At 40.2% G+C, this 19410-nt stretch overlaps 2 protein-coding genes and 1 pseudogene across 2 annotated transcripts; 2 read left to right on the top strand and 1 right to left on the bottom strand.

Moving 5' to 3' along the window:
* Positions 1–3402: 3402 nt before the first annotated feature.
* On the top strand, positions 3403–4222 carry LOC147323232 (uncharacterized; annotated as a pseudogene).
* Positions 4223–7201: 2979 nt separating this feature from the next.
* Positions 7202–9030, bottom strand: vkorc1 (vitamin K epoxide reductase complex, subunit 1). Its single transcript, XM_086303487.1, has 3 exons — positions 8748–9030; positions 7915–8024; positions 7202–7661 (listed from the first exon to the last, which is right to left on the bottom strand). Exons 1-3 carry the CDS (start codon positions 8927–8929, stop codon positions 7450–7452), a joined length of 504 nt encoding a protein of 167 aa, XP_086159613.1. The 5' UTR covers positions 8930–9030; the 3' UTR covers positions 7202–7449.
* Positions 9031–9825: 795 nt separating this feature from the next.
* mapk7 (mitogen-activated protein kinase 7) lies at positions 9826–19170 on the top strand. Its single transcript, XM_086303446.1, has 7 exons — positions 9826–9946; positions 12013–12290; positions 12406–12571; positions 13179–14719; positions 14804–15906; positions 16114–16244; positions 18448–19170. The coding sequence occupies exons 2-7, from the start codon at positions 12017–12019 to the stop codon at positions 18593–18595; spliced, it is 3363 nt and encodes a 1120-aa protein (XP_086159572.1). The 5' UTR covers positions 9826–9946; positions 12013–12016; the 3' UTR covers positions 18596–19170.
* Positions 19171–19410: the final 240 nt, after the last annotated feature.

The raw sequence follows: 19410 nt of genomic DNA, 5'->3' as shown, positions 1-19410 counted from the left end.
AATTTTAAGAGAATTTTAATTTTAAGAGTAATTTTTAGAGAAAAAAATTACTCATTATCATCTCACACATGTAGTGTTATCTACAGCTCCTTTCAGTACCATTTATTTAGAGTCTTTTTCTCCAATTGTTCTGTCTGAGTTAATTGCAGTAATTACTTCCTCCAAACCATCAACATGTCTTTTAGAGCCCATTGCTACAAGACTGCTCTAAGAAGTCCCACAATTAATTACTCCAACCAGTCTCTAATAATTAGATATGTACCACAGGCCTTCAAGCTGGCAGTAGTTCAACTGGAACTTATAAGGCCATCTTATGAGGCCATCTCTTGGCCCAGCAGTCTTAGCTAATTATAGGCCAATCTCCAACCTTGCTTTTCTCAGAAATTCTTGAGAAAGTAGTTATAAAACAGCTAACAGATCATCTGCAGAGGGCTGACCTATTTGAAGAGTTTAAGTCAGGTTTCAGAGCCCATCACAGCACAGAAACAGCTTTAGTGAAGGTTACAAATGTTACAAATCTTCTTCAGTGTTCGATACCATTAGATCCTGTCGACCATAATATTCCATTAGAGTGATTAGAGCATTACAGCAATAGAGTATTACAAGTACTGCACTGCAGTGGTTTGTATCATATCTATCTAATAGACTCTAATTTATACATGTAAATGGAGAGTCCTCTTCACACACTAAGGTTAATTATGGAGTTCCACAGGGTTCCGTGCTAGGACCAATTCTGTTTATATTATACATGCTTCCCCTGGGCAGCATCATCATCACTCTGAATGGCATTACCTTGGCCTCCAGTAACACTGTGAGGAACCTTGGAGTTATTTTTGACCAGGATATGCACCTTCAATTAAACAAATATGTAGAACTGCTTTCTTCCATTTGTACAATCTCACTAAAATTAGAAATATCCTGTCTCAGAATCACGCTGAAAAACTAATTCATGCAATTATTACTTCTAGGCTGGACTACTGTAATTCATTATGATCAGGATGTCATAAAAACTCCCTGAAAAGCCTTCAATTAATCCAAAATAGTGAATACCGTATCACCTAGAGCACTTTGCTCTCGCACTGCAGGCTTGTTGTTCGTAGAGTATTTAAAAGTAGAGGCAGAGCCTTTAGTTTTCAGGCCCCCCTTCTGTGGAACCAGCATCCAGTTTGGATTTGGGAGACAGACACTATCTGTACTTTTAAGATTAGGCTTAAAACTTTCCTTTTTAAAAAGCATATAGTTAGGGCTGGATCAGGTGACCCTGAATCCTCCCTTAGTTATGCTGCAATAGGTCTAGGGTGCTGGGGCATTGCCATGATGCACTGAGTATTTCTTCTTCAGTCACCTTTCTCACTCACTATGTGTTAATAGACCTCTCTGCATTGAAACATACTTGTTATTAATCTCTTCCACAGCATGTCTTTTGTTCTGTCTTCCTTCTCTCACCCCAGCCGCTTGCGGCAGATGGCCGCCTCTCCCTGAGGCTGGTTCTGCTGGAGGTTTCTTCCTGTTAATTCAATTCAATTCAATTTTATTTATATAGCGCCAAATAACAACAAAAGTCGCCTCAAGGCGCTTCATAAAAAGGGAGATGTTCCTCCCCACTGTCACCAAGGTGCTTCCTCATAGTGGGTCATATGATTGTTGATGTTTTTTTTGTCTGTATGTATTATTCTAGGGTCTACCTTACAATATAAAGTGCCTTGAGGTGACTGTTGTTGTGAATTGGTGCTGTATAAATAAATTGAATTGAAAATGGAAAATTTAATTTGTCCCTGGGGCATTCTAAGTGTAGAATGTAAAAAAGAATTTACACAATTGTATGATGAGCTTCCCATGACAAAATGTGACAAAATGTTAGGGGGAAAACACTTTCTGAGAGTACTGTATGACTTATCTAAAAGAAAAGTCTAAAAAAAAAAACCAAAACAAAACAAAAAACACTACAGTCTGGCATCAGCTAGTTGAGTTATTCATCTTGTTCCTGCAAAAGACAGCTCATGATATAAATCACTGGATTTGGTCATTATAATTAAAAATAGCAGTCACCAGATGATGGTTAGGGAGGGTGGATTGTTATCATGTCCTCATACATGCAGACAGGCGATAAATGTGGGGATTAGGTGTCTTTGTAATGTTGTAGGGGTTTAATTCTGATTCTATGTATTTATATGTATGTATGTATGTATTAGTTTGCATACAATTTTATGTGTTTCATTCGACATTTGTCCACACTAGACTCTGTTCAGGGAGGTTGCTGTGGTCTGCTAGTAGATCCACTAGCCACCAAGCATTACTGTTCTGTCCTGCTTCCTTCTCCCTTATGCTCTTCCAGTATTGCTCAGTCTGGTCGAGTCTGAGATGCTGTTCTCATATTGTTCCCCTGCCACTCAGAGTACAGCTTCGATGGTTCTGTGGAGAACAGCCGATTTATTCTCCTGCCTTCTATTTGACTGCATGTTGGCTGTTCACAGCAAAATCTTCCAAATACAAGCACCACACCTCCAATCAACTAAACTTTTTTTTTCCTTTTTCAGGCACAGTTTCTGTAGATATTTTTCTGTGCTATTTTATCATCTATCTGAAGAAGCTTTGTGCTGCACTTTAAGTCTACACCTTTTAGACCTTACAACTTTTTGCGAGTTCATCTCATTATTCTTGCTTTTCTGCTTGCTTTATATTTCTGTTATATTTCTACATAAGTCACCATCAAGTGTGGGATCTACCAAGGAGATGCACTGTCCCCACTACTGTTCTGCAAAGGCCTGAGCCCCCTCAGTGATATCATCAAAAAGACTGTCTACTTTGGAATGGAGCAGTCATCAGCCATGTTCTCTACATGGATGACATCAAGCTGTATGCCAAGAGTGAATGAGACAATCGATTTATTGAGCCACACCACCAGGATATACAGCAGTGACATCGGAATGACTATTCAGATTGGAGAAGTGTAGTTGGATGATACCAAAGAGAGGGAAAAACTGAGGGGGCTTGAACTACCAAAAGGCAACATTGCAGACATTGAGGACAGCTACAAGTACCTGGGAATCCCACAGGCAAATGGGAACGACGAGGAGCCCGCTAGGAAAGCTGCAACCACCAAGTACCTGAAGAGGGTCAGGTAAGTCTTGAGGAGTCAGCTGAACGGTAAGAATAAGGGCTATCAACACCTACACCCTGCCCATGGCCAGGTACCCTGCTGGCATAATAAGCTGGTCAAAGGAGGAGATAGAAGCCACTGAAATCAAGACAAAGAAGCTCCTGGCCATACATGAAGGGTTTCACCCCAAGTCCAGCATCCTGAGGCTGTATGGTAAGCACAAGGAAGGAAGCCGGGGACTAGTGAGTGTCAGCACCACAGTCCAGGATGAGACAACAAACATCCATGTATACATCAGTAAGATGGCCCCAACAGACCCTGTGATCAGCGAATACCTCAGGCAGCAGAAACCCAAGAAAAAGGAAGAGGAGGGGGAACCATCATGGAAGAACAGAGGAAGTAACTGACATACATAAATCCTACCAGTGGCTGGACAAAGCTGGACTGAAATAAAGCACAGAGGCGCTAATCATGGCAGCACAGGAACAAGCTCTGAACACAAGATCCATAGAGGCTGGGGTCTATCACACCAGGTAAGACCCAAGGTGCAGGCTGTGTAAAGATGCCCCTGAGACAATCCAGCACATAACAGCAGGGTGCAAGATGCTAGCAGGCAAGGCATACATGGAACGCCATAACCAAGTGGCCAGAATAGTATACAGAAACATCTGTGCCGAGTATGGCTTCGAAGTCCTGAGGTCAAAATGGGAGAAACTCCCTAGGGTGGCTGAGAATGACCGAGCTAAGATCCTGTGGGACTTCCAGATACAGATGGACAAAATGGTGATGGCTATCCAGCTGGACATAGTAGTGTTGGACAAGCAGAGGAAGATGGCTGTAGTGATTGACATAGCGATACTGAATGACAGCAACATCAGGAAGAAGTAACACAAGAAGCTGCAGAATTACCAAGGGCTCAGAGAAGAGCTTGAGAAGATGTGGAGGGTGAAGGTGACGGTGGTCCCAGTGGTAATCAGAGCACTAGGTGCAGTGACTCCCAAGCTAGGCGAGTGGCTTCAGCAGATCCCATGAAGAACATCCGAGATCTCTGTCCAGGAGAGCGCAGTCCTTGGAACAGCTAAGATACTACGCAGGACTCTCAAGCTCCCAGGCCTCTGGTAGAGGACCTGAGCTTGAAGGATAAAGACTGCCCGCAGGGGCGAGGGAGCATTTTTATATATATACATTTGTGTGTGTGTGTGTGTTATTTTACTTCTTCATTGTGAAACACAATTTTCAACTCAGTAAAAGGCTGAGTTATAATCACTTCATAAATATATTGTAACTGAATATGGGCTGTTGACCATTGACAGACAAAATCCTTCTAACTTGTTCACTGGACGTCTGCTGTGCACAGCAAATGCAAAGAAAGCCCAGTTCAACCAGAATAGGAAAATAACTAAATATAGCCAGGATTAGCTAACATTTTTGGTGCTATTTGGAGAAAAAATGTACATAATCAGCACTTTTTTACATCACGGCAATGACCTTGTGTTAATCAGAGCGATTTGCACTTTTGTGTGATTGTGTGTTTTGAGTCTTCACACCAGAACTGTGTCAAGAATTTACTTTTTCATCTTCTTTCTCCTGTTTTACTTGTGTAAGCTCAATGTGTAAGCACATTTGTGACATCAAGACATCAACACTGGAACTGTTTTCACTGTAACCTGTACTGTTTCCAACAAGGTAGTCGGGAAAACAGAATTAGAAGACAACGTTACTTTTTGTAGTTCATGCAACTAATCAGTCATTAAAATCTGAAAGAGGTTTATAGGAGAGTTATTGTGCACATGCCACAAGGACAAGCCGTGTATACTCTTTCACCTGCAGTAAAATGCAAAGCATTAACCTTCATATTTTTACCCCACTCCACTGTTTGAGCCAAAACAAAACATGCTAAAGTCAAACTTAGTTATCTCTGGTCAAAATTTGTTACAAAAGAGAAGTATAGGGAAGTGAAGAGTTCAAGATATGTCACTAGTGTTAAATTGGAAAAGTATCAGGAAGAAAACTGTGGTGATTAAGAAAAAGAGGAAATAATGAAATGAGAAATTTTCATGAGAAAATATTGCGTAATTTCGTTTGAGCTGTCCAGTCATTCATGAACTGCCATCTTTTTGGAAGCTACATAAAAACAAAAAGTTTTCAGCAGTGGAAAATATTACTTATTTGTTACTAAAAATAACACAACATATAAACTGATATATTTTTATAATAAGGTTAGTGTAATGTTGGTCAGTGTATATCTACAGAAATCACTTAAATTTGATATAATCTCACCATGTTTACAAGTTAGTCTGCTGGTGATGAATCCCAGGCTACCTTCTCAGGAAATTCTGACTAATTTTGGGTGAAATAAAATGACAACAGTCATGTTATGGAAAGCTTTGATTACAGTCAAAGTTAGTTAAGTCATAGAGAATGACTTGATGTGACTGAAAGCCGGTCTAGGATGACACACCAACATGATTCAAATGACAGTTTAGAGGGCCAGTGATTTGAATTCTACAAACGTTATCACACTGAACAGATTTTCATACACTCGAAGTTATTAAAAAGTGAAGCCAGGAAGCATAAAGTGATTGTATTTTTTAGATTTGTATTTTCTTTTACTTTTGATTGATTATGCTACAGAAAGTTCAAGAAGTCTGTGCTCTCGTGTCTGCCTGGATTCCAGAGTGTTTACACTTTACATGTGCTATACTTATCTAAATTTAATTCTGTTATCATCACTCTGATTCCATTATCTTCTTGCCCACCTTCAGCAAGCCAATTAGTCTCTCTTTCTTATTATTTATTTATTTATTATGAGAACTTAGTGCAAGTCTGTCATTCTGCCCTTCTGGCTACAGGCCAAAGCTGGCCTGTAAATGAGTCCAATCCAGAGGATGGTTTTGAAAAATGTGAAATCTGCAAAGGAGAGCATTAATGTGTTTTCAGTATGCATGGGAAGCGCCAGGATTCTATTTTCTTATGAACCAGAATCATTTGTAATTACTGAATTAATGTTTTTGATACTACCTCTTCTATTTATTACACTCACATGTGTAAAAGAAAACAATACCACATCTTTCATTACTATTTTTGCTGTGAATTTTAAAGACCAATATACACCATTTAATCACTTAAAGACTGGAATTAAAAGTGTAATTAGATAGATATTGTATAGATATATAAATAATGTGTAAATATCTTATTCAGCGATTACTCTCATATAGACATGGCGAGAAAAACGGAGACTGGTGGGTGAGCTCAGTAAAATATGTCAATAGTCAATATAATTTTGTTGAAGCACACTGTTTATTACGGTTACTGCCTGCTGTCTTTAACAGTCTCAATGTTTTTCTTGCCTTGGTTGGATTTGGATTTCTCCAAAAGATGTGCTCATCACCATTACTGTTATAATAAGTCGTTTTGTTGGAATTGCGGGGCTTGTCTGCCTCATTTGTTTCACAGAGCAGCATTAAAAAGATGTGGCGATAGTCACATTGGCCAGCAGATGTCACTGTGGAGATTGTTTCAGATTGTTTCGAAGGCTCGGTACATTTTCCTGCGCAAACGGTTCAAACTTGTCATCTTACTTATTATTTTCATCAGTTCTCAGGTAAGTAAGAAATAGACAAAGCATTAAATGTAAGAAATTGAGGTGTTTGCACCATGAAATAACAATACACATTTTACCATATTAACTGTTTTTGTCGTTGTCCTTTTGAACCACAGTTGAAATAAATTTAATTTTAATAATCAGATTTTTACTTTGAAGGCGAGCTAATGAGCTGCCACTGCTTGTTCTTTTTTATGACATGTGGTCTAATAAATTAGTTAAAAACTGTACATATTTAATGATGCACACTTTATTAGATATATTTGTTTATTTTTTATCATCCTTTTTTTTGTTTTTTGTAGGTCCGGTGACTTTCTTGGGGAGGACGGGTAACTTGAAAAGTCGTTCCAATAAAGTTTGTTTGAACTGCTATTAAATAGACATTTATCTCCATCTGCTGGTAGGACTGAGTAAATGTAATGTGGAGACCTGTATAGCCACTTTTAACACATTTGACCATATAACAGCCCAGAATTCAATCACAACAACAGTCAGAATTCAAAAATGTGTTTTAATCATTACAAGTTAATAACAATATACAAAAGTAGCTGCTGCACAACAAAGTTTCTGTATTGAGAACCAACTTATAGATATTCTGATATTAGAGTTAAATCTCCAGTTGTTTTTCTGTGAAAATACTGAATGTAAACTCATGTAAACACTGGCAAAATACTGTGAGATGAATCCAGCGGGGTTTCAGGAAGGCAGGGAGGGAACATTTGTTACATTTCACAGGCAACACTTTCTATCTGGCTTTTTCCTTAATTTCCTGAACTGCTCTCCTCCGTTTCAGGTTGGTGTAGAGCAATGCAAAGTTGACAATATACGTGGAGACACAGACCATGCAGAAGTCTCCCAGAACAAATGCGAGAATAGATGCAAGATAGAGTGAACCGGCCACAGAGACCCAGGAGGAGAAGACCAAAAAAGCTGCTGCTTTTTTAGACACAGACAGTCCTGTAAATAAAAAAGTCAAATAGAGAGGATATCAGGACCTCAGTCAAACATAGTACATCATTGGGAAATTCCACACAGTCTCACGTCCAGAGTGGAGTAAATGTATTGCTCCATATACATATTATGCAATCTTCAAATACCTGAAATACTTGTGCTTGCCATGGATCACAAACACATTGACTTGCAAATGATATTCTGAATAAAAAGCTGTCAGCAATGCACTGTAATTTAAAGAAGACAATCACAGACTAACCAAGGCCCATCTGCAGAGTGTAAAATATGATGCCAAGAACACTGTTGGGCTGGTTTAGAGGACTATCTTTGGCCACAAAGTACTGGACCAAACCAAAACCACGTCCCCATCTGCCAGAAAGAAAGAAGTAACAGTCAGGGCAGCAATTTCTTCAAAATAAAATGAACAATATTTTTCTTTCTTTCTTTATTCCAATGAAATATAATCAGCCTTACAGAGATATGAAATGTGATATGACCATTTAAATGTACACAAAAGGTATCTATGGCCAAAATGCTTACTTTCAGTAACTTAATACATGTAAATGTTCTATGTAATTTTGTTACATAAGTACAATGTTAAATGTTAAATTTAAGCAAATGAAATTTACTTGAATGGTATACACAGTTTATAATCAACATATTTTAATTAATGATTATTTATTTTAATAAATAAACCTTCGATTTTATACATTACAGCTAAATTTTACTTAAAATTATTGCTTCATGTTTATGAGGGCAAAGAATTATTTCTTGAGTGTACAACATTAAGCGTGTAATAAAGATTTATTCTCTTAAAAATGACAAGAAATGTCAAAATAAATGTATATACCTTGTATGCTCACAATGTGAAACGGGAAGCTACTTGCTTTAAAGTTTTTTCAGATAAATTAAGAACACGTGGCAATTCAATGGGGGTAGAAAGGCTAGAAAAAATATGCTAAATTATCAGCTGGAAGACAAGGTTAGGATCAGATATGGATCAGTGGTCACTTGAAAACAGATCGAGGTAAGCTGATTCTGCACAAAAAGCGCAGGCATGAGGGAAAACAAAAAGCAGGAGTCAAATCATACCTTGAGGTAAAAACTCTGGAGCAGCTTACAGACTCCCCCAGGTCGCACAGCGCTCTGTAATCTGGGTTTCTCTCCCTGGATACCTCGACGTGAAGGGCATAAACAGACAAAACCAAACCGAAAAGGCACAAAAACATGCGTACCTTTCGCTCCCATTTGGGGAACCCCTGAATGGCACCCATTAGGACACTAAAAGATTAATTTATTGCACTAATGTTTTGAAACTGCACGGTCCAGTCTGGTTTCCTTTCAAGCGTCACCGTCCTAGTCAAGACGACGTGTTCGTGCTCAGATTGTCGCTTTTGATTGGTCTGTGCTAGTTTTGCGACTGCTTTTCATTGGACGGTGGAGTCTAGATGTTGGCAGATGGGTGTTTGCACTGTATTTTTCTGTGGACTTCAGTCTGTTTGAGATTTGAGGAATGTTAATAACCACCCTCGCTGTTCATCTCACGCCACTGGAATATTCCACTGCTAAACTATTATACCTGAAAGAGTTTGTTTGTTTGTTTGTTTGTTTGTTTGTTTGTTTGTTTGTTTGTTTGTTTGTTTGTTTGTTTGTTTGTTTGTTTGTTTTTACTTAACCAAAAGTGTCTGATTTTTTTAAACATATCCACTCGCAAATGCGTCATTAAAATTGAGCTTAACTAGAGGTAACAACTGCTTAATTCTTTAAATAAAGTAACACAACGTGCTTAGTAAGCTGTGAATTATACTATCAGTTTGGGAGATTTCAGTAATATAATTTTCTATGGTTAGTAGTTAGTATATTCTCCAGCTTTGCCATTTGTCATCTGTTTGAGCAGCCTTCGGGCTGAGTTGGATATATGTTATTATATATTATATATAAAGTTAATATAAAGCACCAGCACGGACAGGTATTTTTGCACAAATCTGACTCCTCCTAAAGCAATTGAACTGTGGGGAAAACAGAAAGAACAGAAACAGAAAAAAAAATCACAAAGATACATAATTATATTTACATAAATAAAGCGGAGACTGACCAGTAATGTGCCGTCTCCCAACTCGTCCTCTGTTCCTATTGGACGAACTACTTTATGTCAGCGCATGTGGTTGGTCCGCAACATGGCACTCAACCCCTACGCGGAACTATATGAGGAAGCGGCAGACAAAAACAAAAGATGGTCGTGCTACTACGGGGTTAAAACGTCAATGCGGGTGTTGTGGGTGACTCACAAGGTGAGCGCACATTCCTTTAACAGAAAACACGTGTCAGCGTTTGTCCGTTTTGTTATATAATATACAGAAATGCGGTTTAACGATTTCTGTGTCTAGAGTGCTCCAGCTTCAGGTAACGTTATTAGCCTACGCCCCTGCGACTAGTGGCGATCATGGTTACGTCTTTGTCGTGCGGTTAGTTTATAACTATGTAGTACAGAAATTAGTGCGTTCTTATAGACAGCCTCTGCTGGGTTTGGCCTTCAGCTTCTCGCATGAAGACTCCAGCTTCATTGTGGAGACGTTAGTAGAGAGCTACAGGTTTGGTTTTGGCCACTTTCACTGCCAGGCCTAACGGGTGTGGAGTTACTGATCACACCTAGTTTGAGCCTACCAGGTCACTCTCACACAGTTTATCAGCGTTTAAAAGTGTGTTTTTATTTACCAGAAGCAGCAGTTTCTTTTTATTTAAGATTTTCTCCTAAATCTCAATTGAGAAAAACTTTGGCATGTGGTGGTGCTGTCTCTATTGTTCCTCAGTACCCACATTAACAGAGGCACTCCTGGGATGGCTTCCATGCGCACAAGTGTTCAAAGAAAATGCTTTTATATGGGCTTAATTTTAGTTTTCAGTAAAACTGATTTTAATGATGACAGAAACACTGCATAGTGTTGCTGCTACAGACTCCAGCATAACACATGTGGGTCAAGCATAAGGTCCGGGGGCTAAAATCGGCCTAGCAGAGACTTTAATCGAAAATGTAAAGGAGAACATACATTTTGTATGTTTACATTTATTTTAATAAATATTACAGCTTTGTCTTGTTGACTCTCCCATGATCACTCATACTACCCCCCAAATAATTAAGTAAATAAATAAACTGGCATAAAAGTTTGTTCTTTAAATATCACTATAGAAAGCTCTGTTTTTACAACAGTGACATTTTCTGTGAATAGAAACTTTTTTGTTTACAAATATAGGGCAGTCCAGACCAGGGGTCTCAAACTCGTGGCCCAGGGGCCATTAAGGATTTTGAATATTGGAAGACGGAGTTTGAGCTTAATAATTTAGACTATTTTAGATACATCCAGATGAGGAACTACCTCCAGCTAAACATCCTTACCAAAACAGAGATGATCCAGTTTTAATAATTTTTCGGAAAGCTTACCTTACTTAAGGATATGATTGGTAAATTATAAAATGGGCTATTGCCCAGGAGGCCCCATTCCACTATTTATATTAAAGAAAGGTGGGAAAAAGAAGGTGACATTTCAATATCAAAAGAGGAATGGCTGATGGCATGTAAATCGATATGGGAATGTCCGAATTCTAATGTGTGGCGGGATTTCAGTTGGAAATGTCTGATGCGTTTTTTTATAACACCAAACCAGATGACTTATTGGCACACGGGTACCCTCGGTTGTTGGAGAAAGTGTGGGGCACAGGAGGCAGGGCACTGGCACATATTCTGGGATTGCTCGAAGATTAAGCCCTTTTGGCACGAGTTCCACAAAGCCTTAATCACCATATTTAAGGCAAATAATATACCTTTACAATTCTCTACTATATTCCTAACTAATCTTGATCATCTGCAGGACATGAGAAATAAATATCTTTTTATGATTCTTGTGACAGCTGCCAAAAAAGCAGTTACAAGATGCCGGCTCCTTCCCGCGCCCCCCACTATGTCAGATTGGAGGGACATTGTGAATGAGATTTATGCAATGGAAATAATTACATTCTCAATATGTCTTAAGAAGAATGTTTTTGCCAAGTTATGGTGTGAGTGGGTCAATTTTATTAAGCCTCTTCAACCGGACTTTGTTGAAATCTCATCTGTTTAGAGACTTGAGTGCTGTGTTCTATTTCCTGTTGAGTTCTATGTATGACATTGTTGCCTTCTCTCCCTATGCGTTTTTTTTTTGTTTTGTTTTTTTTGTTCCCAAAATGTAAAAAGTTTAAAATGGGGTATATCTGGATATTTTGTTTTTGATGTACTATGTGTTATACTCCATTTGTTTGTTTGAAAATTAAAAAAAAATAAACAAATAACTTTTTAAACTTTTCTGTTTTTCATTCTTTACAGAAAAATGTCACTTAAGGAGGGCGGAGAGAGTAAAAATGGTCAACTTGTGGCGTCACCTGAAAGAATGGCCACAGACAAAACCAGAGAAAACCAGAACCCACGGGGAGTTGAGGTACCGGGCAGCAACGCAGACACCAGCACGGCAGCTAAAAACCTGGCTTTGCTTAAAGCACATTCTCTAGATGTGAAGTTTGATGTCGGAGAGGAGTATGACATCATAGAAACCATTGGCACCGGGGCCTATGGTGTTGTTTCCTCTGCCAGGAGGAGGGACAATGGTAGGGCTAATTTAGTTTAAAATATATATATAATTAATTCTGTCTTTAGTACAATGCCGAATAAATGATCAAATGTGTCTCTCCCTTAATTCTGTTCTGTATTTACACTTTGCAGGCCAGCAGGTGGCAATAAAGAAAATCTCCAACGCTTTTGAAGTGGTGACAAATGCCAAACGCACACTGAGAGAACTGAAGATTCTTAAACACTTTAAACATGACAACATTATCGCCATCAAAGACATCCTGCAGCCAAACCTCCCTCATTCTGCCTTCAAGTCTGTGTATGTACTTTTCTTTTTTCTAACTTTGGCTAATAACACGTCCACAGATAGATCTGTAGATTATTAATAAATGCAAGAGCTGGAAACATAGTCATCAAATTGGATGTTGTTCTGTTATGTCCAGGCTTCTTCCTGCAGGGAGGAATTTTGGCAGTTTTTTCAAAGAGATTTTAATCAGAGCTGAGGAATGCATGACATGCAACCCCTTTACTGTACAAGGGCATGCTTACTGTCCTGCCCCTGCCCCCTACAAAAGGGCCACCTGATCTAGAAACAAACAAATAAAATAAAAAAAAACATGCACAATGTTTTTTGTACATTTAAATAAAATTAAAACGGTTTATAAAATGTGAAAAACAAAGCCAGTTATGTGTAAATCAAAATTGTTGACCTGACATCTTTGTGCACACAAGATCTTAATGACTCTTGTTTAGAACAGTAATAAGTTTTAGTAAATTTATTTTGAAGTCTATTTCATTGGGTAAGAATGACGTGCCACTGGTCCCCTGTCTGCCCTGGGCAACAGTTTATAAATAAAAAGTATTTAAATATATATTGCCAAGTGCGCATGTTGTTCACCTTACTTTTGCTTTTCCTGTGTGTGCAGGTATGTGGTGTTGGACCTCATGGAGAGTGACCTGCACCAGATTATCCATTCTGCCCAGACGCTGACACCAGAGCACACACGCTACTTTCTGTACCAGCTCCTTCGTGGCCTTAAGTATGTGCACTCTGCCAACGTCATCCACCGTGACCTCAAACCTTCCAACTTGCTGGTGAACGAAAACTGTGAACTAAAAATCGGTGACTTCGGCATGGCAAGGGGTCTCAGTTCACACCCTGAGGAGTCTCATTCCTTCATGACTGAATATGTGGCGACTCGATGGTACCGTGCTCCTGAACTCCTGCTGTCTCTGAATCACTATAGCTTGGCCATTGACTTGTGGTCTGTGGGCTGCATCTTTGCTGAGATGTTGGGCCGTAAGCAGCTGTTTCCTGGAAAGCACTATGTACACCAGCTCCAGCTTATTTTGAATGTGTTAGGCACTCCTCCCGAGGGTCTAATTGGTGCTAGTAGGGCTGACAGGGTCCGCGCATATGTTCAGAGTCTTCCATCACGATCGCCCATACCTTTGGCCAAACTATATCCACAAGCTGAACCAGAAGCATTAGACCTGCTGGCGGCCATGCTGCGCTTTGACCCTCGCCAGCGAATAAGCGTGACAGAAGCTCTGGAGCATCCTTACCTGGCTAAATACCATGACCCAGATGACGAGCCAATTTGTGTGCCAGCTTTTGACTTTGAGTTTGACAAGCTTCAGTTGAACAAGGAACAAATTAAAGAGGCAATTCTGATGGAGATCCAGGACTTTCACAGAAACAAACAAAGCTCTCGTCAGAGGCTGCAGTTCAGGCCTTTGGTGAGGGTGAAAGGTGGAGCTGCAGCACAAAGCAGTAACCACTGCAGTGCTCAGCCTGCAACTGTCAACCTGAACGAATCATCAGTGGTTCCCTTGGCGCAGCACCCACAAGCAGCACAGCAAATGAGAGAGGTGAAATCTCAGCGGCAACAAGACCACACACCAGCAGAAGGGAGCCACGCATTTACAAATCACATGACGACCTTCAGTAAGCCTGCATCCGCTTTAGAAGTCGCCCCACCCCATGTGAATCACAATTTACCTCTCCTCTCTAAAAGTGAAAGTGGCCCGGTTGACGTGGACATGCCAAGTGCCAACTCGGAGAACGGTCAGCCAGAGACTATAGATTTAACAACACCGGTGTCTAGTCAGGACGCTCCACCAGAGACGATGAGAGACAGCGAGACACAAGGGCAGCTAGCAAGCAGTCAGGGTCCTCTAGCTCAAAACACCCAGAGCCAGAGCATGGCCCAGCCTGCAAACTCCATTCCTACAAAGCCAGCACAGGCAGTGACAACACTCCCCACCACTGTGCCTTCCCTCTCTCTCTCTGCAGCACAGGCCCAGTCACTTTCTCAATCCCTTTCACAGTCCCTGTCCAAGAACGCCAGACCTGCTTCATGTGCAGTAGAGGGAACCAGAAAAGAAGGTGCTATTTCAGAAGACACTAAAGCTGCACTTAAAGCAGCGTTATTGAAATCAGCTCTCAGAAATAGAGCCAGGGGTGGTAAGTTGGTTCTTTCCCATAATCTGCTTTTAATCGCTTAAAATTTTAGACCGCCTTCATCTGAATGTAATATTTTCTTTGCAGATGGAAGCACCTCGGCTCTGGGCACCGACACAGGCGCAGGAGGAGTTGCGCCGTCCTCCCTGTCTTCTGTTCCGGAGTCGCGTCGGCCTGTCACAGCCCAGGAGCGTCAACGAGAAAGAGAGGAGAAAAGAAGGAAGAGGCAGGAGCGCGCGAGAGAGAGGGAGAGGAAAATGAGAGAAAAAGAAAAAAGAGAGGGAAAACAAGGGGATTCGCTGGGCGGGGTTCTGCTGACTGACAACGATAAAAGTCTTCTGCAGCGCTGGACAAAGATGATGGACAGTCGCAATGAGAAATCTCAGCCTTCTAATAACGACGGTGCAAAGAATAAGGACTGCAATGTACAGAGAGGTGTAGTTATGGGTGACAACATTCAAGGAGCACTGAACAACAAAACAGATAAGGAAGCGAGGAAGGTTCAGTCTCATGAACAGTTAATGTCTCAAGTTAAACCTAACCAGCCGGGCTTGTTTCAGGCTCCCAGCACCCGGCAACCATCGTTAGTTTTCTCCATGAGCCAGACGAAGCCTCCAGCAGATATAGTTGTCGCTGTAAGTGGAGGCATAGATATAATGACTGTCACTAGTGGCTTTGTTAAAAACGACACACTCAAACCTCACAGTGAGAGCAATGGGCAGAGTGGATTCAACTGTTTGGGGAATTGGAATGGGCAGCAATTAGAGACGAGGGCGCAGCCAGACAGGACATCACAGCCGCTGCCGTCGAGCTTTCTCCAGCCACAGCTCCAGCCTCAGAATCAAACCCAGCTCGACCCTCAACCTCAGTCACAGCTGCTTGCCCTGGAGGGTTTTTTGTCGAAAGCTCCGCCACTGAGCACCAGAGATACAAACAGGAATGTGGATATCAGGGGGCAGAATAATCACAACTCCCACCACAACTCGCTGACTGCAAGTGCTGGACAAATGGAGAAGATCTGTCCCTCTGTAGGAGAGAAAACTGCACCACAGACCACAAATCCTCTCTGTGGGTCTTTAGGAGTCCCCTCTCAGCCAAAGTCCAGCTTGGGGTTCACAGATACTGGACAGCAAGGACCTTCCATTGCCCCTGACATTCATATGGTGACACTGCAGCTCTCAAAGTCCCAGGTGTGCATTTTTATTTTACTGTAGCTTTTCCCCGCACAGAGTGCATTTTGCTACAAAGAAGTTACACCGATGTTTTTTTCCCCTTAAAAATGTTGTCTTCTTTAGACAAATACCAGGGTTAAACGTCACAGTTTCCTGCTTGTCTTAAAGTGATTTAAAGGGTCCAAAGTTCAGTTGAGCCAATCTTTTCTTCTTTTCTGGTGTCAGGTAGAGGATCTTTTACCCCCTGCATTCTCAGTCACCCCTAAGGGCAGCGGGGCTGGCTACGGCTTGGGCTTTGACCTGGATGACCTTCTCAACCAGTCTCTTACAGACTTGCAACACAGTGACAGAGAAAGGTGAGGTCTGACGCAGCTCTTATAGAAAGAAAAAATAAACACTTCCTGCTCATTCATATGAAAACATTATGTGCATCTGCTTTGTTGTACTATTTAAATTATTAAATAGTCTCAGAAAGGAGACTAAAGGAAACCCAATGAACTGAATATAAAGAACTGACATCCGGTTCTGAAAAGTGAAGATATTTAATAGTAAGTCCCTCAGACATGCATTCTTTCTAGTAGCCTGCAGGGTCGACTTCTCTGGTCTCAAAAAAAGAAGTCAGGTCATATTTGAGAACATGACCCTATTTTTCCACTGGATTTGTGGCATAAGTACACACTGACCTGAATAGTTTATGGTTACTAGTAGAGATGGACCGATCCGATATTACGGATCGGTATCGGTCCGATACTGACCTAAATTACTGGATCGGATATCGGAAAAAAATAAAAAATGTAATCCGATCCATTAAATATCACGAAAGCACCTCACAAAACTTGCAACACGCCGTAACTCACCTCAGAACGTTAGCACGTCGGAGCAGTATGCATCACGTGATAGAGCGGCTGTGGCATGCAGGACCTGTCGGTGGTCTGGATAGCATTTGGAGCTTCGCTAGCAACCCGGCATTTCATCTCCGACAAAGTTATCCCGAGAGAAGTAAAGCAAGTGTGTAAGTCCATCTCTGAATGTTTGTAAAGCATTCTTGCGTTAAGCTTAACAAACGATATATGGAGCGACTGCCTCTTCTTGCTGCTACTTCAATCATGAAACTGCTTAATGATCAGCTGATCGGCTTTTCTGTCGCGAGTCCGTCTCTCTTGTTTGCTTTTGGCCCACTTTGCAGCAGAAAGAGGAAACCAGCGGCTGAACAACAGCAGCAGGTTTAAGCTTGATAAGCTGTTGTTAGAATTTATTTAATATTACTTTCTACTCGAGGATCTTTTTCTACGTAGCTGACGGCTGGTAGCTGTGCAGGGGCGGATCTAGCAAAGTTTAGCCAGGGGGGCCGATAGGGCATTAACAGGGAAAAGGGGGCACAAAGACATACTTTTCTTTCTTATTCTCATTTAAAATGTCTAGATTTTAATAAATAATTATCTGACACCCAAAGTTTTAATTTGATGTAAAATGAATAGAAGTCAATTACTGTATATAGTAACTATTAAGTCTAATATACCCTAGTAAGCTATAGTACTTTTTCCTTTGGGAAGGTACCATCTGTGCAGTCTGCAATTTTGTTGAAGAAAGATGTTGAATCTATTTAATATTTCTTGAAAAATAATTGATTTCTGTGCATTTTTTTTTTCACACTGCATCAAATTAAGGTTGATTACGTCGATTAAGCATCATGAGGTGGAGCGTGAGGGGTGGTTCCCTATTTTTTATTTATTTATTTTTGTTGTTGCTGGGAGTTGGAACCCTATTAGTTAGGTTGCTTAATATTTATGCTAAGTACTCTTTAAAATACCAGAATAGGGAGGATGGAGTAAGTTTAAGTTTATTAGATTGATCAGTGTTGCTGAACTATGAAATTTTTTTTTTTGCATACAGGTATAACAGAATAGCTTTAGTGTAGTTGTTGTTTTAAACTTGAGTATGAACTTATACAAAATGCAGCAAGATATTTAAAAAACAGTTTTGTTGATTAAAAAAAACACTATATCAGATTCATATCGGTATCGGCAGATATCCAAATTTATGATATCGGTATCGGTATTGGACATAAAAAAGTGGTATCGTGCCATCTCTAGTTACTAGTAGTGTAAGTATGTCAGCTAATCAACTATATCTTAATAAGGGTCATAACAATCCTCTATAAAGCTACTTGTAAACAGCTAAAGGAGCAGAGTGAAGTTGGATGAGTCTTGCGTACAAACAACCTAACTAGCCATCATTTTGAAAGTATAATGTAATCAAATGCGTCAGCGTCCTTGGTTTGGTTTTTGAGTTGTTTAGTTTTAGTTAATGATCTAGCTAATGTGTGTTTAGTGTCACTTTTACAATAAGCACCAGTGTAAATGATTACTTAAAAGAGTAAGAGCTGCATATTTTAAAGGAACTTTGACCAAGTGCTGAAAAACAACTTTGTCACACTTGTTTTTTTATTAAAATACTGCTGAAAGAGCTGCATGCAAAGGCTATGTGGCCTTATCTTATTCAGTTTCATATCAGTTTTCATATTTTTCCTGCATTTTGCATTTTCCTTTTTGTGTTCAGTTACGACTCAGCCCCCCTCTCGGCTTCATTGTTATCTGACTGGAGCGAGGTCCACCGCATGACTCCAGCTGACCTGGAATCTTTGCAGCAGGAGTTACAGCTCGGCTCTCCCATGATTCTCTCTGATACCATCCCTCCTGACGCCTGACGCACCACACCTCGATTTGTGTGTTTGTTTGTTTTTTTAACAATGAAAACCCATTAAATTAATTTAAAAGCTAGCTTTTCAAACAGGCACTACCACAAAGTAATTTTTTTTTACCATTATGGCATGCTGTGCTTTCTTAATAATAAAGAAAACTGTATTATCACCTCCATCTCAGCTCTGTGTGATCTACTATAAATATTGACAAGGCCATTTGAAAATTATTTTAATATCCTTTACAAAAATAATCTAATTAACGTGCCAACAATTTTTTTTCTTGATCAAGTTTAAAGTACTTACCAAAGAACAGTTGTGTATTGGAATTCGATATGGGGCCCTTGAGGTGTTAAAGAACTTTGGAAAGAACACAATTGAAGATTTAATCCATACACGCATCACCGGGCACATTGTTATGTTAAACCACTTGTTCATGTAGATATTTAATCAGCAAATTGCATGGCAGCAACTCAAATGCATTTAGGCATGTATGCGTGATAAAGACAACCTGCAGAAGTTTAAACCGAGAACCAGACTCGGGAAGAAAGGGGATTTAGGTGACTTTGAATGTGGCATGGCCGTCAAAAACTACTGTTCTACTGGGATTTTTCTTCAGTTTAGAGAAAATGGTCGGCAGAAGAGAAAATCCAGTGAGCAGCAGTTCTAAGGGTAGACAATGGCAAAGGAGAATGGCCTGATTGCTTCGAGTGAACAGAAAAGCAACAGGGCCCTATTTCAGGAAGCCGGTTTAGAAAACTCAGAGTAAAAAACAATACTCAGGGTTGAGTAACCCCGAACTGTCCAACTCGGAATATTCGGTT

Source organism: Aulonocara sp. 'chitande type north' Nkhata Bay, linkage group LG8, assembly GCF_057382095.1.
Source record: "Aulonocara sp. 'chitande type north' Nkhata Bay isolate Kocher_YH1m ecotype deep benthic linkage group LG8, A_spYH_male_GT1.1, whole genome shotgun sequence".
Classification (NCBI taxonomy): domain Eukaryota; kingdom Metazoa; phylum Chordata; class Actinopteri; order Cichliformes; family Cichlidae; genus Aulonocara; species Aulonocara sp. 'chitande type north' Nkhata Bay.
This window is presented reverse-complemented; position numbering and strand designations above follow the sequence as displayed.